This window comes from Emiliania huxleyi, assembly GCF_000372725.1.
Source record: "Emiliania huxleyi CCMP1516 unplaced genomic scaffold EMIHUscaffold_1, whole genome shotgun sequence".
NCBI lineage: Eukaryota > Haptophyta > Isochrysidales > Noelaerhabdaceae > Emiliania > Emiliania huxleyi.
This window is the reverse complement of record NW_005202428.1, coordinates 1,439,754-1,467,501: the sequence shown is the minus strand read 5'-3', so window position 1 is coordinate 1,467,501 and position 27,748 is coordinate 1,439,754. Positions and strand designations below refer to the sequence as shown.

Below are 27,748 nucleotides of genomic sequence, written 5' to 3'. Positions count from 1 at the left end.
GCAGGGTCCCTTGACGGAGTGCTACTAAGATTAAACGAAGACAACGCCTCACTTGATGTGATTGAAGCGCAGAAAAAAGAATTTCATTTTCAACGGGTGCGACGGTGTATCGGATATGCAACGGTGGCATAAAGTGAATGATACACCGTCGCAACGGGAATACGGGGGAAATAAATGATTGTGCCCGCGCGTAACGACCCTGGTAACGACCATACCTCACGAACGTGTGTGTCTACTGTGCCTCCCGCCGGTCCACCGCCATGATGCGGTCGACATCAAGCGAGACGACGGCCGCGATGAAGGCGGACGTCCTCCTCATGGAGAAGCGGCTAGTCGCGCTCCGTGAGCGAATGGCCTCTGCACGGCACCCTCAAAACCCTGTATCTGCCTCTCCCTGCGCTTCAAACCCCACGCTGACCCATCCCACGAAACTTCTGTCTCGCAGGTCGCGCAGCGAGGCTGCGAGGAGCTGCAATCCGACCGGGGCAACCTGGGCAAGTGCACGGACTGACCGACCGCTCAACTCCAAGGCATATGCCTCGGCCGTGCTCGCGGCCGGGCCGAGCGGACACGAACGAGAGGATTCCTCGTCAGGAGCCCCGCCAGCACGCGCGTGGGACCTTCAAACCGCTGCCGATGGCGGCGCCGGCGGCAGGCCGCAGACCCTCGTCGTCGAGGGGGCCCTCGGCTCATCAACCCTGACTCTTGAAGGTGAGGACGGTCGCGATGGCGTGAACCAGAATCGTACCCCAAGCGAGGCTTTGTACTCTTGGAATCCCGGGTCGGCCATTGTTTCCGATTGCGTCGATGACACGCGCGATGAGCTGCTTGCTCCGCCCGACCCCGGGAGGGGTGGTTCCAGTTCGCGTGCGTCCGCTGCAGCTCGCACTCTTGCAAACAGAGCCGAGGCTGGGGGCGGTGGCGGAGCGCTCCTCGAGGGCTCCTACGATGAGGCAGCTGCGGCGGCGTCCTTTCAAGCTGCCGTCGCGGAGTGGAGGAGCGGGGGCGCTGCGGCGGCAGTCCCTCCCTCAGCCGCCAGCCCGACCCTGGCTGCCAGCATTGAGCTCCTGACGAGAGAGCTCCATCTGCCTGCCGAACTCCCGCTCGCGCAGGCGGTGAGCGCCGCGAACGCTGCCGTCGGCCTCTCCGCCGGCGGCGCCACGCTCACGCAGCAAGTGAGCGCGCTACTGGAGGCGACCGGCCTCCGGCCCACCGCGCACGCCTCGATGACCCCGCGGAGCTGCTTGTCGACGCAGACGAGGCCGGACTACTACAAGCTGCTGCTCGAGCAGAAGCGGCGCGATGGGATCCTTTGATAGCTTTACTGTAACACCTAATTTTAGACACTGTTTGCGCTGTGGTGCGCATTGGCTCAGCGCGCGTTTCTGTTGTACACAAAACGAGAGGCCTAGTGTCGTGGTAGGGATGTTGCGCTGGGCAGTGGTCCCCGACGTCGTCGAATGTCGCCCGCGTGTCTTTGCTGGAGCGCATGTCGGAGGTAAAATTCTTGTGCCTGCCATCGCTTGTGTGCGACGACGATCGCCTCCCACGGGCTCGCCTCTCTCGCTCCCCGCATGCACATGCGCCGCCTCCTCTCGCTGGCGATTCCCTCGCCACCCGCGCCGCGGCTGCTGTCCACGCGAGTCACTAGATCGGGTCGCTTCTTGAGCAGCGTCAACGCGCAGGCAGCCTCGCCGTCGTCAGCAGCCAGCTTCCCTCGGCATCCAAAGCAGCTGACGGTGGCGCTGCAGCGGGCGCGTACCACCGAGGAGGTGCTGACGCTGCACGCGCGCTACGGCCGCGCCTTCAACCAGGTGAATCTCGCCGCTTGCTGGAGCCGCCTCGGACGTATCGGGCGCGCGGAGCCGGACTTTGAGGAGCAGCTCGCCGAGCTGCGGCTGCAGACGCTCGAGTCGGTCGGCGAGTGGGGAGACCATGGCCTGTCGAATCTGGTCCATGCGCTGGCCAAGCTGCGCCTCTCCGGCGCCGAGTGGCAGCCTCTCTGGCTGGCGGCCGAGCGGACTGCACTGGCGCAGGTCTCGTCGTTTGAGGCGCAAGCGACCTCAAACACGGCTTGGAGCTACGCAAAGGCGCGGCGGCGTGCGCCGGAGCTCTTCGACGCAATCGCGGCGGCGGCGCCCGCCCGCGTCCGCGCGATGAGCCCACAGGCGCTCTCTAACACCGCGTGGGCCTACGCGACGGCGAGGCACCCAGCTCCCGCCCTGCTTGAGGCCATCGCGGTAGAGGCGGCGCCGCGGCTGGGCGAGTTCAACACGCAGGCGCTGTCCAACACGGCGTGGGCGTACGCGTCAGCGGGCCACGCGGCGCCGCGCCTCTTCGACGCCCTCGCCGCCGAGGCGACGAGGCGGCTGCCGGACTTTAGCCCGCAAGGCGTCGCAAACATTGCGTGGGCGTTTGCGACGGCGCGGCACCCTGCGAGGCCGCTCTTCGACGCGATCGCGCGCGAGGCGCCGGCGCGGCTGTCCAGCTTCCGCGAGCAGCATCTCTCCAACCTGGCTTGGTCGTTTGCGATCGCGCCGACCAGCGCCGTCTCGACAGCGCCTGCGCTTTTCGATGCGATCGCGACGGCGGCGGTGCCACGGCTCGGCGAGTTCACGCCGCAGGGGCTGACCAACTTGGCGTGGGCGTACGCGGAGGTGGCGCACCCTGCACCGGAGCTGTACGAGGCGATCGGGCACCGGATCGGCAGTGCGCCGGAGAGGCACCCCACCTCGTGCCTCACCACCGTCCTCTGGGCCATCGCTGCGGCGGGAGGGGCGCCGCGGGCGGAGCGGCTCGACGCCGTGGCAGAGGCGCTCGCAGCGCGGCTCGACGAGTGCGCCGACCAGGAGCTGTGCAACGCCGCGTGGGCCTTCGCCGTCTTCGACCACGTCCCGCGGAGCGAGCTCTTCGGCGCGCACTTCGGCGCGCGCTGCGAGGCGCTCTCGGCGCGCTTTAGCAGGAGCGGCTTGTGCCAGCTCCACCAGTGGCGCATTTGGGCGGCCGAGCGGGCGCTGCACGAGGGGATGCCGAGCCCGCGCCTCCTCGAGCGCTGCCACTCCGCCTTCGAGGACGGCAGCGCCACGGCATCTTCGCTGCAGCGTGCCGTCGGCGATGGTCTCGCTGCGCTCGGGCTGCGGGTCGAGGAGGAGGTGCAGCTGAGCAGCGGCTACTCGCTCGACTTCGTCGTCGACTGGCGCGGCCAGCGGCTGGGCGTCGAGGTGGAGATTGCCCGAGATTTCACGTGATTGCCCGAGATTTCACGAGATTGCCGAAGATGATCCGAGGGTCGTCGATTGGCACGGCGCGACGAACTTATTCTTCACACACTCCTCTCTTCGCAGCACGCTCTGTTCACCTCCGCTCGCTGTCTCCACACCTGCACCTACACCTAGCTCCCCTCAAACCCAGCTGTCTCCACACTTGCTCTCCGCGCCTCGCAGGTCGACGGGCCGTCGCACTTTGTGGGCGAGGCGCCGTCGGGCAGGACGATGCTCAAGCGGCGCCAGCTGCGCTCTCTCGGTTGGCGCGTGGCGCCCGTGCCGTACCTCGAGTGGAATGGCCTCGCCCAGGCCGGCTCACCCACGCCCTCGCCCGATCTCGAGGTGGCGCGGCAGCAGCAGCCACAGCAGCAGCAGCGGCTTGCGTACCTCGCGGCCGTCCTTGATAAGGCGGCCGACAGTACGTGAAAAGTGTGTGCATACGGTGTGAGTTGTGACGCTCGCGGACGGTGGGGGTGACTGCCAGTGACATGGCTCCGGTGTACGTACGGTCAGTCTCAGAGTTTGGTGCTCCGCGCGAGACGCGGGGAGTTCATTTGGGTGTATTTTCATTGTGATGTCATGCAATTCACAATCTCACAGACTGCAATTCGTAATTATTGACACTCAAATTGCAGGAGCAACCATTCTTTTTTTCATTCGACCCCCGACGTGGCCGGATGCAATCGGTCTGCAATCGATGTCACGCACCACACCAATCCATATGGGACGTACGCACACTCCCCCTGAGAAAAAGAAACACACTGAAAGAAGAAATCCAGGGTCCCCTACCTTCACACTGGTGTGTTGGGACATAAACATATGCTACTTTTCTGAAATGTGCGCATCGGCTAGTGCGCACAGATCTGCCACACAGATATGCGCGCTTGGCCTTGGGCCTGTATGATGCGCGCGACACCACATCACAGCGACCAAGAGCTCCGCTACTCTAGCGCGACGATCCTCTGCAGAGGGATGAGCGTGATGGGGTGGTAAAAGTTCTCATTCTCCGCCAGCCACGCTGCGGCCAGCTCCTCGTTGCCCGTGTCCATGAGCGCTTGGTAGATGGGCCGGATGTATTTCCCCCGTCCAACACTAGACGCAAAGAGATGGGCTTCGTTGATGATGCAGGTGCCCGGGGCCGCGCCTTCACCGCAGGATGCCGTTTCGGCGCAAGAGCCCTCATACCCTATCTTCATCGAGAAGGGGTACCAGCGGCTCTTGACCTCTGGGTCGAGGGCGGCCGTCAGGCCGTACGCCTTGTCGATCTTTGCGAGAATTGCCCGTGTCACCTCGTCCTTCTTGAGGTTCAGGCGGTCGAGGAACATCTGCCTGAGCGCACTCATCCAAGAGTTGTAGCTCTCCCACTCCTTGGGCAGGGAGAGGCCCTCGAGGGCGATGAACTCATCTGCTAACTCTATGGCCAGGTTGCCCGACTTGGTGGTGAAATTGTTGAGTTCTGCGGGTGGCATGCCGGGCTGGTACAGCCAGCGGTTCCAGTCGATTGTCGCGAGCTTGGCGCTGGCCTCCTCCGGTGGGAAGGTCTCCACAACAAAGGCTTCGTACTGATCAACCACATTCTGTGGCGAGGGTAAATTCGGGTTGAGTGAGAGGACATGCTGTAGAGCTAACCACGGCGGGCGGGCGATTGCATTGCCGTGCCTGCGTCACAATCGCAGTTTGAGAGTTGGCCTTGACGAACTTGCGAAGGAAGGCCTGGAACGACGTTGGGCCGACGACGCTCTCGAGGTACTTGACGAGCTGATAGCCGGATTCGTAGCACACCTACGAAGCGGCGGCTCTGTTTGAGGGTGCGAGGCGAGTCAAGCGGGAGGGCGGCACAAGTCACCGTCGAGAAGGCGTCGTCTGGGTTCACGTCGTCCAGGACCGGCACCAGGGCGTTGTACGGGTGGTCGAGGGCTTCGGGCGGCGAGCCCTCGGCCGACCCGTAGTCTTGCATGGTCTCAAGCAGCGACTGGTTCCCGACGGTCGCGTCGACCTTCTCCACCTCCATGTCTCCCCCCGCGAGCAGGGTGGGAACCTAGCGGCAAGCGCAGGGTGTGACGCGCGGCAAGCGCAGGGTGTGACATAACACGAAAGTGGCCACTCCCACCGCCACCGCCCCCCGCCGGTGGCGCTGTCGTGGGAACCTTGCGCTCCACAAAGACGGTGAAGCCCTCGGCGATCCAGAGGTCCTCCCAGCGAGCAAAGCCCAGCTCGTTGCCGAACCAGCTGTGGCCGATCTCGTGAATGGCAACGGAGACCTGCGACTTGTCACCCACGATGAGGGTCGGCGAGGCAAACGTCAGCAGCGGGTTCTCCATGCCGCCAAAGGGGAAGGAGGGCGGCAGGATGGCGACGGTGTACGTGCCTATTTACAATACCACACCAGGTCCCGTGGGTCTCTCCTCAACCTTCCTGCACAGCCGCGAGCGGGTACCCCAGATGTAAGGCGTCAGGTACTCCTCCGCAGCGGCGAAGAACTTGGGAAGGTCGCTCATTTCCTCCGCGACAGCGTCCATGAACCCGGGCTCGGTGACCACGCCCACTCGTCCGACATCGTCCAGCGCGCGGTACTCGACGTCTCCGACGATGATGGTGATGAGGTACGACGGCACCTTGATGCTGCAAATGAAGTAGTACGTCTTGGTGTCGGCCTCGGTCACAGAGCCGGTGGAGTTGGCACTCATCATCGCCGTGAGCGCCTTGGGAACCGTCACCGAGGCGTCGTATGTCACCTACACGATGGCATGGCGCACACCCTCCACCCAGCTCCCCGCGCGGAGCCGCTCCGTGACGACCGGGGGGGCCTGCGACCAAACTGCACTACTACTCTCTCTCTTAACACCTTGATGGCAGGGGTGTCCTGCAGCGGCGCGAACGACCGGCAATAGATGCTCTCGCACTGCGTGAGCACGTACGGCTGCCTCTTGCCGACGGTCTGGTCGGGTGTCAGCCACATGGCAGCCTGCTGGTCGTCGTTGGTTTCGAATTCGAGTGTGATCAGGAACTCGTCGCCCGTGTGGCAGGGGGCGTCGAGGTGAACAAGTACAGCGCTGCCGATGTCGGGATTCAGATTGGTATTAAGCTCGGCGACGGGCCAGTAGCATCCCTCAGTTTTCGCCTGGAGTGTAACCATGTTGTCGCCTGGGGTGTAGCCCTTGAGCTTGCACACCTTCGTCTTCTCGGCGTACACCTAGCACCATGTCGACGGGCGCCATGCGACCAACGTGCCTTTGTCCTCGGACGTGTGTGTGTGTGCATGCGTGCGTGTGCGTGCCTGCGTGCGTGCGTGTGTGCGCCGTGTGGTGGTGGTTGTGGTGGTGGTGGTGGCGGCGGCGGCGGGGGGGGGGGGGGGTGCTCCACAAACGAGGCAACACACCTCCATCCCCTGGTAGTCAAATATCGCCATCGTGGAGCCGGGCTTGACACACGCCATGCTGTGGCTGACCGAGCCGCGAAAAGTCTGCGAGTCGAAGTCGACCGTGATATCGAGAGAGACGTGCGTCGCGGTGATCTCGTCAAAGTTGGCGTAGCTGCCCTCGTCAATCGGGTTGCGGTGGATGGCTCCAGCGGGGCCAATAAGCGGAGGTGCCGATGAGGGCAGCGAGCGGGCGGCAGGCGACACGACAGGCTGGTTCAGTAGCTCGACGACCTTGGTCGCGATCGATTGCGCAAACGACGCCAGAGAAGCCAGCCATGGCGCCCCGGGCTCTTCTTCGGGCGCCTCCGCCTCGTACACCTCCTTGGTTCGTAGGGATGCCGGCGGTGGCGAGGTGGAGGACGAGGCAATGACTAGGATGCCCGCGGTGGCGACGGCGGCCAGCACGATCAACGGCATGCGACTGGACCTGACACGATCGCGGGCGACGAGCGCGGCGCTGTCTGTGTCGAGCGGCAACATGGCCCCCACTGACTTGGTCCACGGTGTCGGCAATCTGCGAATGGATGGACGCGCGGGTCGGGGGGCGGATTAGCGGATTAGATTATTTATGAATACTAGAAGTTCCCTGCGCGGGCCCCGCCCCCAGCTCTGGGGGGGGCGGGGCCCTTGCGACGGAGAAGAGGCCAGAGTACAGTACAGCAGCGGACAATGGGCAACGAAGCATTATGCTTGATAGGAAAGGTCACACACACACAGTCACAGACGATACTCGTAACTCGAGAGACTAACCCGGATCCTGCTGAACAAGTTCCTCTTGTAGCTCGATCGGTCACACCGCCATCGCCGTCGGGGAGAGGGGGGACGACACTGCTTCGGCAGCGTGCACCTCGATCCTGTACCGTGTAGCGTGTTTGTTATGACCCCCCCCAATGAACACGCCAGAGAGGGAGGGCGAGACGATCGAGGGGTCCCGTACCACGCGGAATCGGCCCTATCCAGTGCTCAAGTGCTCAAGCACAAACGATATCGAATCGCCACACTTTTCCCGAGGGGTAATGATGGAGTTGCGCGACACTCGTCCTGCCTATCTCCCCCCGTCTAATATGCGTATATGCTACGGGTCCCAAGTGTGGGTTCGGGGACTGTTCACAGCCAGTGCGGGGTAGGGGACCCCCCCGGAGTACCCGTATGGATTTCTTTTTCGGGGAAGAATTCCAGGGCTGGAATTCTTCTTTTCGGGCGGGCGAAAAAAAACTCGCGGCGGGGGCAATCCCGAGAGTCAATCCGATTGCAATCCAGTGGAATTGCAATTTGCAAATCGCAATCCAAATTTAATCAGGTCTCAGCTCGGGAGGTGAGCTCTGCTAGTCGTCCTTGCGCGAGGATCTCCTCGGACGCGCAAGGACGACTCTTCTGACGCCCACTGCGATCATTTGCCGCCAAGTCATATTGTTGCTCAGGTCCACTCTCTTTTCGAACACTTGTGCCTTCACGGCTGATGCTGGCGCTGGGGTCCCCTTCGGGTGCATCGTGACAGTTGTGCGAGACGGAGAGGGTTTCAAACACGTAAAATTCTTTTTCGCACAATACTGGGTAGGTACGGGACTGGAACACTCTGGTCCGAACACGGCTGGCAAATTCCCCTCGTCAAATTCTTTTCGTGTCGGATTGCGTTAAATTCTTTTCGGTGCCCAGTGTAAAAAAAGAAAGAAAACGGACAACCCAAGGGAGGGATGGGGAGGACGGCACGCCGCCACCACACAGGGATTTTAAGGAGAGGGGTGTGGTGCGCTAGCCGTCGCCCACCCTTGGGCGTCCGCCTCTTCCTATCTCTCTTCGCAGTCTCTCGCCGATTCTCGCTGCAACCTTCATGCCACCTCGCGGTCGTCCCACTCTCGTCGTTCTCTCCCTTGTCATTTCCTCCTCTGTCGCGTCGTTCTCTTCTGCCTCGTCCTGCGCCGCCGCCGCCTGTCGTTCCCTTGTTCTCTCGGCTTCTTTCGCCTTTCGGCGCAATTGTCAGTATGCTCTCAGGGGCCACACACGAATTCTTTCTTTTTCCGCGCGGTCGGTAGAGAAAACAGAGAACACGGCTCTCCCTTGTCGCTTCTTCTTCTGTCGCGTCGCTCTCCTCTGCCTCGTTCTGCGACGCCGCCGCCGCCTGCCGGTCCCTTGTTCTCGCTGCTTCTTGCGCCTTTCGGCGCAGCTCCGTCCTCCTGCTCCTCGCTGCATATCCTGGCCCCTCGATCGAGTCTATCGAGCTCTCCTCGAAGAAAGAAAGAAAAGAAAGAAAACAGACAACCCAAGGGAGGGATGGGAGGACGGCACGCCGCCACCACACAGGGATTTTAAAAAGAAAGAAAGAAAGAAAACAGACAACCCAAGGGAGGGATGGGAGGACGGCACGCCGCCACCACACAGGCTCTCCTCGCGCACTCGTAAAATTCTTTTCGACCGCCCGGCTGGGAAACCGGCGCCCAGCCTGGGTGCTTCCACATTCCGAGTCGGTGAGTCGCTGCGAACTGCGGGCTCCGCTCTCACACTAAGCACAATCGTGAGCTTTTCGCGGTCAGCCAATGGCGCACAAGCCCCGCAAACGCTTCTCGCTCCTCATGCTCGCGTACGGCGAGCGGTACCTGGAGGACCGTGCCGTCATCCTCGAGCCTGCGCCACCGCTCTCGGACCGGCGGCTGAAGGGTCGGCTCAAGGTCGCGACGTGGTCCCTGACCTTTGAGCCCGACGACCCGGAGGCGCCGTTGATGCGAATCATGCTGCGCGATTGCGACGGCCCGCCGCAGCCGCACTCCTTCGAAGAGGATGGGGTGGAGGCGGCCGGCACCGCGGACGCAGACGGCCTCAGCCTCGCACCGCGTTTGGTGCTGCACAAGCGGTCGGCGCACCAGCCCTTCGCGTCGCTCAGCCGGGCGCCGGGCGAGCGGCTCGCCTTTGCGCTGCTCCACGCGCCGCTGCGGCCCCTCCTCGCCCTCGTGGGAGCTCTGCACGGCGCGACGCAGCTGCCCGAGCCACTGGGCGAGGAGCGGCTCCGCTCGATCGGCGCAGGCGAAAGGGCGCCGGCGTTCGACCTGACGGCGCTGGTCGACCCGCTCGAGGAGCACGCGCCGCCGGTGGACGTGACGCGGATCAGCCCGATGATGCTCACCCCGGCGACGCTCGTCCTCTCCGACTCGCAGCTCTACCTGCACTCGGACGCCGCCGCCGCCGCGTCGGCCGCCGCCGTGTCGCACTGGCCGCTCGCGCACCTTCGGCGGGCGGTGCGGCGGAGGCACCTGATGCGGAGCACGGCCGTCGAGCTCCCGCAGACAAAGAGAGCGTGCCGCCCCATGAAAAGCTTTCCGTGAACAGGCACACCGCTCTCGAGCTGCGCTTCTCGCCGGCGGAGCGGTCGGCGGAGGCGGAGCAGTCGGAGCCGCCGCCGCCCGGCCGGATCCTTCTGCCGGATCCCGACCCTCTGAGCCTCCTTCGGACCTCGCCGCAGGCGTCAGACCCGCTGCTGCTGCTGCCGGGGGCCGGGATCGAGTCGACGCTGGTCTCCTTCTCGTCGCACGCCGCGCGGGAGGCGTTCCTGCAGGCGCCCTCACCACTCCTAGACCTCTCAAACTTCCCACACACCTCGCACACACCTTCGAGGCACCTCTAGACTGCGGAACAGCCTTCCTGCAGGCGCTGGCTGCCGCGCGCGAAAAGCTCGGCTTGCCGCCGCTGCCGCCGCCGCCCGAGGCGCCGGCTGGCGGAGATGGGGGCAGCGACACGTCCAGGACACTTCCGCGACGCGTGCATGCGATGCCCCACAGGCGCGGCTGCCGGAGATGGTGCAGCGCTGGCGGCACGGCATGCTCTCAAGCTGCGAGTGCCTCAATCAATCGATTCATCGAGTGTCGTTGATTGGTCAGTGAGTGACTAGGCTCCTCTCCACCTGCGAGCACCTCCAATCGTCCCTCCACTCCTCGACGAGCGGCCAGTCCGCGGACTAGGCCTCCTCTCAAACTACGAGTACCTCTGCCACCTCAACGATGCGGCCGGCCGCTCGTGCGCCGACCTCGCGCAGTACCCGGTGATGCCGTGGGTGCTGCAGGACTACACCTCCCACACCCTCGACCTGGCCGACCCGGCCGTCTACCGCGACCTCTCCAAGCCGGTCGGCGCGCTCGACGCCTCGCGCCTCGCCCTCTTCCGAGAGCGGTGCGCGTCGGTGCCGCCCGGCGACGCCTGTGCCGTGATGAAGATGTACCTACGGACGACTCATTCCTTCATAGGTACGCCTCGATGCCGCCCGGCGACGCTTGTGTGCGGCAGGCGCTGCTCGGAGCCGTCTCTGAGCTGAGCCGTCTCTAGACTCTCCCGCAGGCGACGCCTTTATGTACGACACGCACTATTTATTATTATCATCATTATTATTATTATTATAGCTCTCCCACAGGCGACGCCTTTATGTACGGCACGCACTACTCGGCCCCCGCCTTCGTCGCCTACTTCCTTGTCCGCCAGAGGCCCGCGCTCGAAACTGCACTAGCACGCCGGCCGCTGCATCTCCTTCCGCAGTGACTCACCCCTCACAGGCCCGAGCTCAACCTGCATCTGCACGCCGGCCGCTTCGACGAGCCCGACCGGCTCTTCTTCTCCGTGCGCGAGGCGTGGGCGTCAGTCTCCCTCGTCTCATTAGTGACATCGTCGCCCAATGAACGAGTTCCTCGCCACAGGCGTGGGCGTCGGTCCTTCGCTCCACCTCCGACGTCAAGGAGCTGTTGCCGCACTCGTCTTGCCTGACGTCGGCCGCAATCGATTGATGATTCATGACACATCATCAACAGGAGCTGCTGCCGCACTTTTACTGCCCTGAGCTGCACGCGCCGCCCGCGGCCTCGTTCCTCGTCAACTCGCTCCGCCTGCAGCTCGGCTGCCGCCACTCGGGCGAGCAGGCCGGCGACGAATCAACCCACCGACCAGCTAGACTGCCCGAGTGGCGGCAGCTGACCAACTAGATGGGCTGACTTCTTCCTCAAGCAGTCGATCCACTCATTAGCCGCCGCCACTCGGGCAGGTCGGCGACGTCGAGCTGCCGCCGTGGGCCGGGTCGCCGCACGAGTTCGCCTCGAAGTGCCGCCAGGCCCTCGAGTCAGAGGCGGAGAAGGACACGTCCGAGACACCTCCGAGACACGGCACCGGCATGTGCACAGGCCCTCGAGTCGGAGGCGGTCTCGGCGGCGCTGCACAAGTGGGTCGACCTCATCTTCGGGCACAAGCAGCGCGGCGCCGCCGCCGTCGGCGCGGACAACGTCTTTTGCCCGAGCGCGTACGAGGGGGCGGTCGAGCTGGAGGGGCTCCCTCCCGACGACCGGCGCAGATCACCCGAGAGCACCCGAGAGCACCCGAGAGCACCCGAGAGCACCCGAGATCACTCAAGATCATCGGAGAGCACCCGAGAGCACCCGAGAGCTCCCTCCCTCCCGGCGCAGACTCGAGCTGCGGCCGCGTGACGTGAGCACGTCGCGCCCATGACATGCGGACGGCATGTCGTCGCAGGCGCGTGCTCGAGCTGCAGATCAACGAGTTTGGCCAGATCCCGCTCCAGCTCTTCGCGGCGCCGCACCCGCGCCGCTTGCCGGGCGCCGCGAGCCGGCCGCTGCTGCGAGAGGAGGAGTTGCCCGCCGCGATCGCCGTGGCTGCCGCAGCGGCGGTGAGCGCCGAGTGGGGCGACCGTGACGGGTTCGAGAGCGGCGGAGCCGGGGCGGGCAGCGACGGAGGCGGAGGCGGGGCAGCGCTCGGACTTGAGGCGTCGGCGCTATCTTCGCCGCGACTCGTCCGCCGGTTCGACTTGGGTGCGACGCCGCTGACTTGCGTGGTGGGTCGGCCGAGACGGGGCGAGGCGCTCGACGCGGTCACCCCTCGCTAGAACCGGGCGCCTCTGCTGGGTAGGTGCTGGCGGAGGACGGCGAGACCATCTGTGCGGCGGGCGGCGCCGGAGTGCGGGTCTACTGCCAGCGGCGGCGGCGGATGCTGCGCCGGTCGGAGGTTGGCACGGCGCCTCTGACCTCGTGCGCCCAGCTGCGCGGCTTCGACCTCCTCTGCCTCGGCTCGACGGACGCAGCTCTCCACCTCTACTCGGTGGGGCGCGGCCAGACGGTGCAGTCGCTCCCTGCCGGCGGCAGCGTGGCGGCTCTGGCGCTGGGCGAGGCCGGGCTCTTGTGTTGCTCCGCCGCCGGCGCTCGGCTCCACCGCCTAGTGCCATCGGGCCTCTCCGCCTACGGAGACCAGCTCTCGCTCCCGGCTGCTCTGCCGCCTGGAAGCGGGCTGGCGAGTGCCGCGCTCCACCCAGGGTTGCCCTTGGCCGCTGCCGGCGCGCTGGACGGCGGCGTCGTGCTGTGGGACTTGCGGTCGGGGGGGCCTCCCGTGCGGACGTGGCGAGAGGAGCAGCCGCCGGGTTGCCTCCTCCAGACTCCCCCTGGGAGCTCTCTCGGAACCCTCCCGTAGGCGGCACCCGGGTGGGGCGTCGGTCAGCGGCGTCGCTTTCTCGGCGGGCGGGTGGCTCGCCCTTTGTGGTTCGCGCCCTCCCACTCTGCTGTCGCCCAAAGGCCTCACTTGCACTCGGTAGGCTCGTCTCGTGCTCGCTCGACGGCAGCGTGTTGTGCGCGCGCCAGCCTCACGAGACCGATGTATCGCCCATCGAGCTGAGCGCGGCTGGCTGTGGGCCACCTCAGCGGTGCATCACCGCGTTCGGGTCGGCCGCGGTCAGCGCGGGCGATGGCGGCGTCGCGCATGTCTGGGACGTACAACGTGGCCGTCTTGAGACGACCGTGTGCTCCCCCTCCGCTATCGGTGCTGTGGCGGGCCCGGCCGTCCGCAGCGCGAGCCTCGGGGCGGCTGGGGGCGGGCAGCTCATCCTCGGGCTCGAGAACGGCTGGTGTGAGGTGTGGGGAGCTTTGCAATAACGACACACAGTTTCTCGAAAAATGCAGATGGCAGATCGGAGTGTGCGTGCTGGCTGCTGCGTCGTGTGTGGTGTCTCGAGATCGCATGTGATCGAGATCCACTCGCTTGCTTTTTTTTCGCTTCAGCCCTGCGGATCTTCAGTAGACCGGAGGGCTACGACGCCTTCACACTCCATAGACCATACTCCAAGGGGCTGATCGAGATCGATGACATGGGAGAGACACCGGACAAGTCACCGGACCAACTAGGCGACAAGTCAACGAGCTAGGTGAAGGCTCCCCTGTTCTAAATCACATATCAATCTCAGCGAGCCTCCCAGACGGCATGCGGAGTGCGGCACTGCGTGGAGCTGTGGAGGCCGAGCGGAACGGCCATGGGGAGCGAGCGCATGGTGCCTGGGTGCTTAGGCAGTCAGTGCATCGTCAGCCGCGGGTTGACCACCTGCGCTAAGCTCGAGCTGGCCCCTAGGCTGGAGAATTGCTCCTCGGTGAGCATCTCCTCCAGTCCGGACATGAGGCTGCGCAGCTCCTTCACCTCCTCTCGCAGCGCCTCGAGCTCCTCTCTCTCAGTCGGCGTCAGCGGGCCGTCCTCGGCGGTCTCGACGTCCTCCTTCTCGCTCACAGCAGCGGCCCCCGGCTTGGGCAACGTGTTTTCGGGAAGTCGTCTGTGCATGACGAGCACGCGGCATATGAGCAGCATCGCAAGGAAGTTGCAGCCGGACGTGAGCAGGGGGAGCAGCTCCCAGTTCCAGTTCTCGTAGAGCCAGCCGCCGAGCAGCGGCCCCGTGAAGCCGGCGATCGCCTGGATGGACGTGGATCGGCCCTGCCACTTGCCTTGCTCCGCCTTGTCAGCATACATCGAGACCATGACGGCCTGCGCTGTGTTGTAGAAGGTGAAGCCCACCGAGTGGCCAAAAGAGAGCGCGAGAATCACGACAAGCCCGCCGTCGAGCGTGAACTTTCCGTCGCACGGGCCCGACTTTTGCGTGGCGGTCACACCGAGCCAGCCCACGACGTTGAGGACCGTGCCGAGGATTGCTACCTTGTGCATCCCCCCCAGCCACCTGGCTATACGCGCGAAGAAGCCGAGATTAGCGATGATGCCGACCGTGCCTAGATCGTGAGGAGAACGGCTCAGACAAATCTGGACAGGTGTTCCCGCGCCGGCTGGCAGGGCGCCCGTGGCTGTCGTGACAAAGCCAAACTCACCGGGCCCCCAGCCGAGCTTATCGAGGAGCCAGAAGCCAAACATCGCGATGAACATCTGGAAGCCAAAGAAGACCAGAAATGTGGCGCAGTAGATGGTGTAGATGAGAGGCAATCTCGAGCGGTACACCGCGGACTTGCGCATGCCGGTGCCTTCCATGACGCTGCTTTGCTTCCCCTCGCGCTTTGGCGGCTTTTGCGGCTCGTCGAGGAAGAAGAGCGAGAGCAGGAAGCCCATGAAAGCCATGCCGCTCGAGGCGAAGAAGGGGACGGTGTTGCCAAACTGCGCTAGGCCGCCGCCGAAGCCAGGGCCGAAAACTAGCGCCGCTTGAAAGCACGACATGAGTCGAGCTCGGTAGGCCGGCGCCCGCTCGGGAGGGACCGAGTCCGAGATGTAAGCCTGCGCTAGAGGTGGCGACGCCGAGAAGAAGCCGCCAATGAAGCGGCCGACAAGCAAGCCGATGTTCGAGCCCGCGACGGCGATTATCATAAAGCCGATCGATGAGCCCATGAAGCCGATGATGAAGAAGCGTCGTCGGCCATACTTGTCGCTCAGCTGCGTGGTCAGCGGCGTGGCGAAGAACATTGCAAACTGATAGAGCGCCGCCGCCAGCGCGCCGTAGAAGGAGGCGCCTTCGCACTTGTCAGCTTCGCTCTCGTCTGCGATCAGCTGCTCTGGCGCGTCACAATCGAGGGGCGGCGGTGGCGGTAGCATTAGGGCGCTGTCAGAGGAGCCACCCCCGGTGCAGCCTGTTAGAAGAAAAGCTACGAGTGGGAGAATGCAAAGGGGGGAGGGAGGAGAGGGGAGTGGGGGCCGGCTCGCACCCAAGTTCTCCTGAATAAGGTAGGGAATCACAGGTACAGCCATGAGCATGCCAAACCTGGAGGCGACGCGATTCAGTGGGTGGGAGCAGAGCGCGCGGGAAAAGAGGAGGAGTAGGCTGGCCGGCTTCAACTCTCAGGCGGAGGTGGCGGTTCGCTGCGGGCTGGATGGCTTCATTCAAGGCCGCAGGACATGGCCAACACGGTGTGGGCGTATGCAACGGCGGGCGTTGCTGCCGGGCCACTCTCTCACATGTCAATGAAGACCGAGAGGTATACCACCGCGAGGCCCGCCCGTTTCACCATTGTCGCCGGAGCGCGGACGAGCTCTGCCGATTTGTGCCCGGGCGGAGGAAGGGACGACCGTTTTGGGATTCATTTCTTGGGGTCGAGAAAGGCAGCGGCGCAACTGCGGGAATTCCTGCGGGGAGCAACGTAGACGGGCGAGGATACGGAGTAACATTACGGCACCGATGCGGCGACGGAGTGGTCTCATCACGGCATGGCGGGCGGACGCTCCGTCGATGCGCGGGTACGATGGGGTCATTGGATGCAGTAAATAAATAAATAGAGCAGTCATCTCCAGGGATGCAGTAAAGAAAGAAAGAAAGAAAACAGACAACCCAAGGGAGGGATGGGAGGACGGCACGCCGCCACCACACAGGGATTTTAAGGAGAGGAGTGTGATGCGCTAGCCGTCGCCCACCCTAGGGAGTCTGCCTCTTCCTATCTCTTTTCGCAGTCTCTCGCCGATTCTCGCTGCAACCTTCAGGGATGCAAAGAAAGAAAGAAAGAAAGAAACCACACAACCCAAGGGAGGGATGGGAGGACGGCACGCCGCCACCACACAGGGATTTTAAGGAGAGGAGTGTGATGCGCTAGCCGTCGCCCACCCTAGGGAGTCTGCCTCTTCCTATCTCTTTTCGCAGTCTCTCGCCGATTCTCGCTGCAACCTTCAGGGATGCAAAGAAAGAAAGAAAGAAAGAAACCACACAACCCAAGGGAGGGATGGGAGAACGGCACGCCGCCACCACACAGGGATTTTAAGGAGAGGAGTGTGATGCGCTAGCCGTCGCCCACCCTGGGGAGTCTGCCTCTTCGTATCTCTTTTCGCAGTCTCTCGCCGCTTCTCGCTGCAACCTTCATGCCACCTCGCGGCCGTCCCACTCTCGTCGGTCTCTCCCTTGTCACTTCCTCCTCTGTCGCGTCGTTCTCTTCTGCCTCGTCCTGCGACGCCGCCGCCTGCCGGTCCCTTGTTCTCGCGGCTTCTTTCGCCTTGCGCAACTCCGTCCTCCTCGCGGCGTATCCTGGCCCCTCGAGTCTATCAAGCTCCCCTCGCGCAAGGACCACATTTCTGACTCCCACTCCGATCATTTGCCTACACGTCATGTTGTTGCTCAGGTCCACTCTCTCTTCGAACACTCGTGCCTCTACGGATGATGCCGGCGCTGGGGTCCCCTTCGGATGCATCGTGACATCTGACAACTGGGATGCAGTCGCGAGCCCAGTGCGCGCAGAAAATTCTTTTTCTCGCGGTATACAAAAATGTGCATAATGCGGCGCCGCTCGTGCCGCCTCGCCGCCGCCGCCGCCGCCGCCGCACACTGCCCCCTCACCGACCTGCCCCTTGAGCTCCTCGCGCGCGTCATCTCCCGCTGCGACCCCGCCGACATCGCTCGTTTCGCGGCCGTCTCGCTGCTCTTCCACGCCTCGCTCGCGCTAGAGGGCATTCGCTTGTGGGCGCAAGAGCGCGGCTTCGAGCTGCCGGCGCAGCCAGAGGGCGAGAGCTGCGCCGTGCGGTGGCTGTGCTATTCGGCGTTGCTGCGCGAGTCCAACCCGCCGGCGAGGGCGGCTGCAGGCTATACGCACAGCCTCTTCATTGATGGCGAGGGGCGGCTCTCGTCGTGCGGCTCTGCGCCGGATCACGCCCTCCTTGGGCACGGCGAGGGCGTGACGCGGCTCAACACGCCGACACGCCTCCCTTCCCCGCTGGGCGGCGAGCGCGCCGTGAGCGTGTCGGCTGGACTTATGCATAGCCTCGCCCTCACCGCCGACGGAGTTGTCTGGAGCTGGGGCCGTGGAGACTTTGGCAGCCTGGGCCACGGCGACCATCAGTCTCAGCTGCTGCCCAAGAACGTCGAGGCCTTTGATGGCCAGCGCGTCGTCGCTGTGTCGGCGGGACCCTTTCACAGCCTCGCCCTCACCGCCGACGGCGCCGTCTGGAGCTGGGGCGGTGGAGTCTCTGGCCAGCTGGGCCACGGCAACCAGCAGAACCAGCTGCTGCCCAAGAAGGTCGAGGGCTTTGCTGACCAGCGCGTCGTCGCTGTCTCGGCGGGAGGGGCTCACAGCCTCGCCCTCACCGCCGACGGAGCCGTCTGGAGCTGGGGCGGTGGAAACTTTGGCCAGCCGGGCCACGGCGACGAGCAGAACCAGTGGCAGCCGAAGAAGATCGAGGCCTTTGCTGGCCAGCGCGTCGTCGCTGTGTCGGCTGGATGTCTGCACAGCCTCGCCATCACCGCCGACGGCGCTGTCTGGAGCTGGGGCTATGGAGCCGGGGGCCAGCTAGGCCACGGCGACCAGCAGAACCAGCTGCTGCCCGAGAAGGTCGACGCCTTTGACCAGTGTGTCGTTGCTCTGTCGGCTGGAGATATGCACAGCCTCGCCCTCACCGCCGACGGCGCCCTCTGGAGCTGGGGCGGTGGACGCCTTGGCAAGTTGGGCCACGGCGACGAGCAGCTGCAGCTGCTGCCGAAGAAGGTCGAGGCCTTTGCTAGGCAGCGCGTCGCCGCTGTCCTGGCGGGAGAGGACCACAGCCTCGCCATCACCGCCGACGGCGCCGTCTTCACGTGGGGCAAGGGCGAGGACGGCTTCCTAGGCCACGGAGAGGACCTGACGAACCAGCTGCTGCCCAAGAAGATCGAGGCGCGCAACGCCAGCGCAGAGTGAACTAAGCCGTCTACGAGTCGTCTCGAATGAGATCGTCTCGACTCCTCTCGACTCCCGTGAGGTATCGGCGACACGTGTCGCGGGCGACGTGGTGATTTCAAGCTGTGTGCTGTGGGCGGCGACTCTGCTGACGGCCGCCTCAGCTCAGTCGAGCGGTACGATCCGGCGCTGAACGCGTGGGAGACGGTTGCGCCAATGGGGGCGGGGCGGATCGGCGGCATTGCCCTGGTGTAAGTCGATTCAGCACATAGGCGCGCGGGCTGGGGGGCGCTGAGTGTAGCTGTAGGGCTGGGGGTGAGTGTCTGAGGCGGTGCTGGAGGCATACGGTACTCTGTCAAGGGCGAGGGTGCGCGTTGGCCCATATTTTTCTTGCTTTTTGGGCGCGGTGAAGGTCGACGGCACGCTGGCGAGTAGAGGGCCCCGCCCACTTACGCTTTTTGCTATTTGCTCTTTCGAGGTCTCGAAAGCTCTGTGCTCCGTACATACATGCTCCCTCTCGCAGCCGCCGCCCTGCTCTCGACGGCAGCAGTCGCTTGGCCGGACGGCTCACCGGCTCCAAAGTGCGGCCCAAAGGCAGCTCGGCCGATCACGCCGACCAAGACAGCTGCGTATGAGGCCGCCGTTGCGCGTGGGAGCGCGGTGCCTAGCGTGCTGCTGTGCCGCCCTTTTGACGATGGCAATGTTGGTGCCGCCGCGCGCGCCATGCTCAACTTTGGGCTCTCCGACCTCCGGCTGGTTGATCCGACGGCACACGCACAGAGCGACGAGGCTGTGCTGCGCGCCTCGGGTGCAGCTCCGATCTTGCGCCGCTGCGAGACGCACGAGACGGCCGCCGACGCGGTCGCTGACCTGCAGCTGGTCCTCGCGACGACAGCGCGGCCGCGCGAGAGCCGCATTCCCGTCTACGCGCCTCGAGAGGCGATGGCGCTGGCCGCCGCGGCGATAGCGCGCGGCGAGCGGGTCGGGCTCATGTTTGGGAGCGAGAAGAATGGGCTGAGCAACGCGGAGCTCGACGCGGCGAACGCCATCGTCACGATCCCCACTTTCCCCGGCTTCTCGTCCCTCAACCTCGCGCAGGCTCCGCCACTCCGAGCGGGGGCAGCGCGGAGCAGCGTCCTCGAGCTCGGTCTCTGTGCATGTCCACAGGCGGTGCTGCTGGTCTGCTACGAGTGGGGCGCGATCGCCGAGGGCGAGAACCAGTACGAGGTGGCGCGGCAAGCCTACGACGCCGACGAGGCCGCGGCAGAGGCGGAGGGCGGCAGCGGTGCGCGTGCGCCTCTCGGGCAGGTTCCCTCGCACGCACGCCACACGACACACGCCACACACGCCACACACACGCCACACACACACACACACACACACACACACACACGCGCGCCACACACACACACACACACACACACACACACACACACACACACACACACACACACACAAAGCACAACACAATACACCTCACCCACGTGCACTGTCCTCTCAATGCCGCGGGGCTCCGGCCTTGGGACATGGAGAGGGGGTGGACTGCACGGCTCTCGCGCGGAGAAGTGTCCCCCACCTTACCTCACCTAGGTCGACTCGCTGCTCCGCTTCTGGGAGGAGAGGCTGTGGGAGGCGAACTTCTTCGGGGGCAACCGTGCGCTGCACTCGCAGTACGGGCCGGAGGAGGGGAGGGCGCAGGAGCGCTCTCGCGCGGCGGCGGCGATGGCGAAGTTGCGGCGGCTCGTGCTGCGCGCACAGCCGAGCAAGGGCGAGGCCTCGCTGCTGCGCGGCTCGCTGCAGGCGCTGGTGGTGCCAAAGGGAGGAGGTAGAGGCGCCGTCGAGGATGGTGGAGGGGACAGCGAGAGGGAGCAGGAGAGGGAGGGGTGACGGTAGTGACCACATCCACAATTGGCCGCGGCGGCTGGTGGATGGCGTGCGGTGAGGACCGCCGCGCTCTCACACTCAGCGGGGCGCACTGACAGCAGTTCAGACTCCAGTGCTGCGCCCAGCGGCTGCTGGCCGATGTGCGCTAAATTAGCGCAGCTGCTAGAGGTAGAGCTCGCGTGTCGCGAGAAACGATGTGGACGATGTAAATCCGCCATTACTGGCTCTACTGCCAAGTGCCACTTGAGGCGGTCGCGTAATAAAAAACAGAAGGAAGAAAGGAAAAGGAGACGAGCTCGGGCGAGGCGCGCTACATGAGAAATGCGTGGTGGGTGGTGCGCTCGGCTCTCAGCGCCGCCTCGGCCGCGCCCGGCGCTCTTCGCGCCTGCGGCGCTGCGGGTCGCCCTCGCATTGGCCCCAGCGCGGAAGGGCATCCATTGGGCGCAGTCAGCTGCGCGCAAAGGCGCAGAAGCGCTCGAGGAGGCCCTCCTCGGAGAAGGCGAGCAGGTGGAGGCCTTGCGCGTGCTCGACGGCGACGGTGGAGGTGCCGCTCGCCGCGTGCATCTGCTCGACCGCGAGCGGCGGGCTCTGCGCGACGAGCGCCTCGAGGGCCGGCCGCTCCTGCGCCGCCAGCGAGGGCGTGCAGAGGGGCAGCACCGACTCGACGCTTCGCGTGGCGCACGCGGCGTACACCTGCGGACGAGTGGAGGGGGCACGAGTCCGCCTCAGCTGCTCGTGTGAGCGCGAGGCACACCCCTCGAGGCGAGGCGAGGCGGCGAGGCGGAGGCGGCCGGTGTGCGGGGCGGCAGTGCCGGGGCTCGAGTGCGGGCTGTCGAGGCTTGGCTCAGTCGGGGGATTGCGCCTTGAAGGCGAGGTCGGGCAGCGGTGGGCAATCTCGGGCAATCTCGGGCAATCTCGGGCAATCTCGGGGGATTGCGCCTTGGAGGCGAGGTCAGGCAGCGGCAGCCGGGCGGCCGACGAGGAGCGCGCCCGCTTGAGCCCTGGCGCGCCGCTCTCGCGCAGCGCCTCGTGCACCTGCGGGGCAAGTCTCGGACATGTCCAGGACGTGTCCCGGACACGTCGCTCGCAGCGCCTCGCGCGCCTCCCGCGAGCCCGTCAGGTCCGCAGCGGTCTTGCCAGCGAGCGAGGGGAGGGAGCGGTCTGCGGCGGCAGCGAGGAGCGCGCGGACGCAGCCGACCCCGCCGGCGCGCGCGGCGTAGTGCAGGGCGGAGAGGCCGTCGGCGTCGGTCGCGTCGACGCTCACGCCGTCGGCCGCGAGGAGGGCGGCGAGGCACTCCTGTTGAGTTAGTGATCAATCGCTAACGGTGTATGAACTAGTCGGCCGCGAGGAGGGCGGAGAGACACTCCTCGTCATTCCGCTCGGCGGCGCGGTGCAGCGCGGTGCGCTGGTGGTGGTCTGCCGCCTGTGGCGGCAAGAGCGGGAGTGAGGAGGATCCAAACAAGGAGGGTCGCTGGTGGTGATCGGCCGCCTGTGCGGCGGCGCCGGCGGCGAGGAGGGCGCGCACGTTCTTCGCCGCGCCTGTGGGACGGTTCCGAGAAGGCTCAGGCAAGGTTCCGAGGAAGGGGGCGCGCGCGTTCTTCGGCGCGCCGAGAAGGCGGCCCAGAGGAAAGTGTGATACTACACTACACTATACGGCGCGCCGAGAAAGGCGGCCCAGTGGAGGGGTGTGAGGCCGGCCCAGTCCTTTTGGTCGACGGCGGCGCCGGCGGAGAGGAGGGCCTGGTTGGGGGGGGGGGGGGGAACGTTGCTGGGAGTGGTTGAGAGGGCTGGGAGGGTGGCGGGAGGGTGGCGGGAGGGTGGCGGGAGGGTGGCGGGAGGGTGGCGGGAGGGTGGCGGGGAAGGTGGCGGGAGGGTGGCGGGGAGGGGTGTTTGCAAGTCTCGGGTAGTCTCGCCTGGACGGAGGGGAGCAGCTCGTCGTTGACGACGGCGTAGTGCAACGCAGTCCGCTTCTCTCCGTCGGTGGCGTTGACGTCGGGGCTCTTGTTGAGGAACTGGTGAAGGGGGGGGGGGGGGGGGATGAGGAGGTAGGGAGGGATGCCCAGCCCAATAGGTGCCAACAGGTGGGTGTAGGAGAGGGAGGGAGGGAGGGGGAGGGGGAGGGAGAGGATGTGTGCGAAAGAGAGGGATAGGATGTGTGGCTGAGGCCCAGCAGCTGCCTCGAGGAGCACCGCGTCGGGCCATCTCGGGCCATCTCGGGCCATCTCGGGCCATCTCGGGTCGTCGCTGCCTCGACAAGCATTGCGCTCGCGTCGGCCGCGTCACCGCCCTCTGCGCCGTACTGCATGGCGAAGTGGCACGCGGTCTTGTTGGTGGGGGCGATCGAGCCGACCGAGTCGCGCTCGATGGTCGCGCCCTCGGAGAGCAGCAGCCGCACCGCCGCCGTCCGGCCGTGCTTGGCGGCCAGCAGCAGCGGCGTCTCGACGGCGGCGTTGAGCGCCTCGAGCGGCGCGCCCTTCTCGAGGGCGAGCTTGGCGAGGTCGACGGCGTCGTGCAGGGCGAGCCAGTGCAGCGGCGTGTTCTCGTCCTCGTCGCCCGTGCCGAGCGGCGCGCCCGCCTCGATCAGCGCCCGCGCGGCGTGCCGGCAGTTGCCGACGCAGGCGGCGAGCAGCGGCGTGCGCATCTGGCCATCCTGCATGCCGACCGAGGCACCGTGGGTGAGGAGGAGCTGGACGCACTCGACGTTGTCCAGCTCCGCCGCGAGGTGCAGCGCCGTCTGCTCGCCCTGAACGGCGGGGCGAGAGCGGTGAGGCACATACACACACACGTCATCATCTCGATGGGAGCGGTGGCGTGAGGGAGCGCACTGCGCCAGTCTCGTTGACGTCGCAGCCCTCCTTCGACACGAGATGCTTCACGCGCTTAGCGTCGCGCGCGTGCAGTGCCTCGAAGAGCTTGGAGGGCGGCATTCGGCACCAGTTGGGCAGCACCGAGATGAAGAGGGGGCGGGGAGTGTCAACCAGGTTCGCTGTGAAGAGCTGGGGCGCGCCACCCAAGAGCCTAGGTAGGTGCGGATCGGCAAGAGCGCAATCGATCTTTTTGCCCTCTATCACCTTGGGTTGTAAGAACTTGAAACACACCACGCAGGGGCACAGCAAGCACGGATAGCCGTTGAGGAGAAAGGGTAAGGTGTATGCGCAGCCACGGCCGTGCCGCGGTGGTAGGGTGCCCACAGGACCCAAAAAAAGAAAGAAAAAAGAAATGGGCCGCGCCCGATCGCAGCACTTCGTGTTGGAGAGTCGAGATATTGAGAGTGTGACTAGGAGGGTAGGACGCTGGGGATTCTCAAAGGTATACCCTTGGAATGGCCGGATCCAGCCTTAAAGTACGAGATCGCGCGCGCTTCGCGCACAGCACCGCCTGTTCTCCGCGGCTGTGTGACGACGCGTGCCGTGTGCCAGCAGAATTGGGCGCGCGCGGCGCGACGGCGCCCGCGAGGGAAGGCGCGGGTGCAGCGGCCGCCGGCGGCCGTGCCGCCCGCCAGCCAGCGCAGCAGCGGCCAGCGCAGCGGCCGCCGGCGCAGCAGCCAGAGCAGCCGGTGCGCGCCTTGCGAGGCGAGTACTGCCGCCCGGCAGCCTTGAGGCGGCCGGGCGGCAGTACTCGTTCGAACTTTGCGAGCCGTGCGCGCGCCGAGGCGCCCGCGGCGCGCGCCCGCCCGGCTGCCAGTAGGAGGCGGCGCAATATAGGTCGCGCAGCTGGGCCGCCGGGTTCTCGGGCTCCTCAGAGTAAGTGAGGGTGACCATGAAGGGGCAGTTGCGCTCGCCCCACTGGTCCGCCTTGGAGAGAGGCGGCGCCACCTGGGCGTAATCCAGCCCCGGTCGCAAGGAGTGGAGCTGGGCCGCCGTGGGGTCGGTCACGATGGTGCCGCGGATGCTCCAGACCAGGTGTGTGAAGGTGAGGAACGGGTCCGGCCCGGTCGTTTCGCCGAGGCGGAACGCGGTGTACATGAGAAAGACGTTGAGGCGGCGGAAGATGAAGACGTCGTGGCAGTCGTCGCTCCACACGCGGCCCGCCACTCGCACCGTGGGCGCCGCGCGGTAGATGTCGCGCATCATGGAGAACTTCATGGGCTCTGCGCGCCTCGGGGCGAGGGACCCGGGCCCGTGGTGCGCGAGGTAGGAGCGCATCAGCCCCGCGAAGGCCGCGGCGAGGGCTCGGTACCCTGGCATCTGCACGCCCCAGCGCTTGAAGATGCGGCAAATCGCGAGCGGATACGCGAGCGCGGAGCGCGGCTTGATGAATTGTGCATCTCGGGTGCGGGGGATGCACCAGACATGCGCGTACATCATGAGGCAGGCGAGGAGGTGGGCGTTGCGGTCAGGGTGGTCTCGCGCCTCCGCGGAGCTCCTCAGTGGGGTGGTGCCCTGGGACTCGCACACGTTGACCCAAAACTCCCAGGCGCGCTCGTCCACCTTGAGCGTGGCAGCGTTGACGCCAGACGCTGCGAGTGCGCTTGTTCGCTCCGCTGAACGGAAGAGCGCGCTGGGGGCCGCACGCAAGTGCATGCGCGCGTCCGATCCAGCGCTCGCAAGCCCGAGGACTCGCTCCCGAGTCATGCGCCGGTCCGCCTCTGCCAGCTGGCTGGAGCGTCGCTGCGCCACCGGCGGTCGGGCTTCCGGGAAGGTCGGCGTTTCGGGCGCACGCCCGCCAGCGCGCCCAGCCGGCTCGACGTCGGCGGCCATGCGAGGTGCGGCCGTGGGGCGCCACCCCCATGAGGTGTCATGCCGCTCCCTTGAGGCGCCGGCCGATTGGTCAGATGGCCGCTTGAGGTCGAGGCGCGCCCTGAGCCGGTCAGCGCGAACGTCAACGGGCAAAGAGCGAGAAACTGCGGGTGGCCCGGGGGCTGCTGGCCCGCGGCGCCCTGGCGGCAGCGCGCGAGAAGGGGGGCCGCGGCGGCGCAAGGGGCCGCCTTGCGCGGCATCCCGTCGGAGCCGGCGGTGGTCGCCGTCCACCCCAAGAACTCGGTGGCCTCAAGAAGCGGGGAGCTCTCGGGCATGATCAAAAGCATGGTGGATCCCGTCGGGTCCACCTCGGCGTCAAAAGAGTCGGCCATCGTGGCCTTCGGAAGGGCGCAGAGGGCGACTTTGAGCGCGCTTCAACTCTTCCTCCTCGTTCCCAAGTTCGACGAGGAGAGAGGGAGCGCGCACAGACTGACGTCAGCTCTGCTCCTGAAGTACACCTCTGAAAGACACCTTCAGAGGTGTGGTGCACCTCTGAGGCACCTCAGAGGAAACGCTGCACTTCTTTTATCGATCTCGTCGCCAGACTCCGATTTCTCTTTGTCGGGCCATGTGCCGCTCGCTCGTCCGCCCAAGTGACTCGGACGCGCGGTCGAGGGCACCCCACCGTTCCTGGGGCGCGCTGGCGCTCGCCCACAATCGTCCCCCACCCATCCACCCTTTTGTCTTTGAGGCTGTCGCTCCGAGAAAACTTGTCTCGCAGCTGCGAGAAATTACCTTTCTCATTCTCCTTTCTGCTCTCCCCGGCCCCCTCGGCCCTGGGCGTGAGGGTGTGAGAGCAGAGGTTACCGACCGCACTCCACAAGTCCCCCCCCCCCCCCGGCACGATGACACAACCCACAGGAATAAATACTTGTGTCGCTAATGTTCGAACAAGCGGTCGTGTCGTGCACCTCGGGTGTTTGGGAGGTCGTGGGAGCCGCTCAGGACCATTCTGGGGGCGCAATTCGCCTGGTTTCCCTTGAACACGCGGTTTCGCCCCCTCGGGAGCGCCCAGATAATCGCGCGGCCCCCCTGTGGAGACGGTCTCGCGCACCTGCGCCAGACCCCACCGCACTAGCTACATAGATCGTCAGCAGTAGGCGTGCTCAGAGCCCGGATTTGGGCCCATTCTCCAAAGGGCTCGAGAATGGCGCCCGGCAACGTGCAGCTGCAGGCCAGAGGGCGTGAGGTGAGGCCGAATCCGCAGTCGCACGAGCACCGCTGCCCCCAGTGGTGATCATGCATGGAGTGGCACGGCGGATAGGCCCGCCTGCGAGCGTGGAAGACAGTCGCGGGGCGTGAGGTCTCAATGTATCGCCGGCTAGGACCGGATACGGCGGCAGCGGGAGAGGGAGGGAAGCGTGAGCGGCGGGCGACGAGAGTGATTTCCCCGATCTCGCTAAAAATGGCCTAGTCCCCTCACGGGGGGCCGGGCGAGCACACACCTCGCGTCTGAGCGCGAGTCGACGAGTGGTCGCCGAGAGATCGCCGAACCACTTTCGAGTGCGCGCGCACACAGCACAGCTGCGGGTTGTAACTCGACTGCCGATCGCGCGTGCGGGATGTAAATGCAGCTTTCTGGCGCCAGGTGCACGGTGGCAGGGACTGGAGGCTCGGCCAAAGGGGAAGAGCAGTCCTCAATCCTCACGTAGAGGTCGCTGGGCTGGATCCATCGAACTGCCACACACCTGGAGCGGAGGCACATCAGGTCTTGCGGCACGCTCTCCGACAGATGCATGCCTTTTGAGCAAGCCCACGCGCCTCCACCGTCGCGTAGTATGCCAGCGGCACGCCGGTACGCCTACGTGTCGTGCGCGCTCGGCTGTAATCGGCGTTGAGACTGCCTAGCGCGCACATCGAGAGCGCCGAGTTGCCTTGCCGCGGGGTAACCGGCTCAAAGAGGTGGGGTTCGAGCGGCGCCTGAGCGCGTGGGAATGCGTAGTGGGCTTGGAATGAGACGCCTGGCGTGCATCGGGCTCGGACGGTGTCTGTTGTGAGCTCACCGCTCGACGCACAAACCAGGCGCTTTGGGCGCCCGCCAACTGGCCTCACGGTCGAGAGAGCGGAACGCGGTTCGCCGAACAGCAATACACGTGGCCGCACTACTGTAGAGGTACGAACAGGTATGCAGATCGCGGCGCGCCGACAACTGGCACGGCGTCAGAGCCAATCTTGACCAAGGGCTGCTGGCCTGTGCCGACCCTCGCCGCCTTTCGGGCTCACAGCACGGCTGGCCATCGCGTGAACAGGACGTGCCCTTCCGTTTTAAGGCAGTTCAATACCTTCCCCACGGGACACCAGGTCGATATCCGGCTAAACCACACGACCCCGAGAAACGCATAAGCCGCCCCGGCGCTGCCTCCGATTCCGGCCGTATCGGCCATTTCGCTGGGGCGGCTTATGCGTTTCTCGCCAAAATGGCAAAGATGTCGAGCCAAAGCTGTCGACGCCGAGTTCGGCACCCGATTCGCCTTAAAACTGAAGGAGGGGGCGCGGCTCGGAGATGGCAAGGCACGGCGAGGGCAAACGTGCGGCTATTATGACGCGTTTAGGGGCACACTGGGCAAATCGGCCGATTTCCC

General features: G+C 65.4%; 6 protein-coding genes across 6 annotated transcripts; 3 read left to right on the top strand and 3 right to left on the bottom strand.

The window, feature by feature from the left end:
* Positions 1-1,528: 1,528 nt before the first annotated feature.
* Positions 1,529-3,689, top strand: EMIHUDRAFT_447470 (hypothetical protein; the record flags this gene model as incomplete). Its single annotated transcript, XM_005794160.1, has 4 exons — positions 1,529-2,036; positions 2,940-3,221; positions 3,444-3,605; positions 3,672-3,689. Exons 1-4 carry the CDS (start codon positions 1,575-1,577, stop codon positions 3,687-3,689), a joined length of 924 nt encoding a protein of 307 aa, XP_005794217.1. The 5' UTR covers positions 1,529-1,574.
* A 515-nt stretch (positions 3,690-4,204) lies between these two features.
* MAP3 (membrane aminopeptidase I) lies at positions 4,205-7,101 on the bottom strand (the record flags this gene model as incomplete). Its single annotated transcript, XM_005794159.1, has 7 exons — positions 4,205-4,840; positions 4,932-5,045; positions 5,110-5,301; positions 5,411-5,631; positions 5,701-5,998; positions 6,109-6,456; positions 6,643-7,101. 7 exons carry the CDS (start codon positions 7,099-7,101, stop codon positions 4,205-4,207), a joined length of 2,268 nt encoding a protein of 755 aa, XP_005794216.1.
* Positions 7,102-10,633: 3,532 nt separating this feature from the next.
* Positions 10,634-11,205, top strand: EMIHUDRAFT_60874 (putative neutral sphingomyelinase activation associated factor; the record flags this gene model as incomplete). Its single annotated transcript, XM_005794158.1, has 2 exons — positions 10,634-10,842; positions 11,070-11,205. Coding segments are annotated over 2 exons (345 nt in total), but the record flags the coding sequence as incomplete, so codon positions are not given.
* A 2,796-nt stretch (positions 11,206-14,001) lies between these two features.
* On the bottom strand, positions 14,002-15,923 carry EMIHUDRAFT_95011 (hypothetical protein; the record flags this gene model as incomplete). Its single annotated transcript, XM_005794157.1, has 3 exons — positions 14,002-15,545; positions 15,621-15,676; positions 15,871-15,923. 3 exons carry the CDS (start codon positions 15,921-15,923, stop codon positions 14,002-14,004), a joined length of 1,653 nt encoding a protein of 550 aa, XP_005794214.1.
* A 3,288-nt stretch (positions 15,924-19,211) lies between these two features.
* On the top strand, positions 19,212-19,643 carry EMIHUDRAFT_56553 (hypothetical protein; the record flags this gene model as incomplete). The annotated part of the gene is made up of 1 exon (XM_005794156.1): positions 19,212-19,643. A coding segment is annotated over one exon (432 nt), but the record flags the coding sequence as incomplete, so codon positions are not given.
* A 1,230-nt stretch (positions 19,644-20,873) lies between these two features.
* Positions 20,874-25,127, bottom strand: EMIHUDRAFT_95010 (hypothetical protein; the record flags this gene model as incomplete). Its single annotated transcript, XM_005794155.1, has 8 exons — positions 20,874-21,119; positions 21,493-21,723; positions 21,953-21,966; positions 22,077-22,167; positions 22,347-22,439; positions 22,682-23,170; positions 23,253-23,498; positions 24,186-25,127. 8 exons carry the CDS (start codon positions 25,125-25,127, stop codon positions 20,874-20,876), a joined length of 2,352 nt encoding a protein of 783 aa, XP_005794212.1.
* Positions 25,128-27,748: the final 2,621 nt, after the last annotated feature.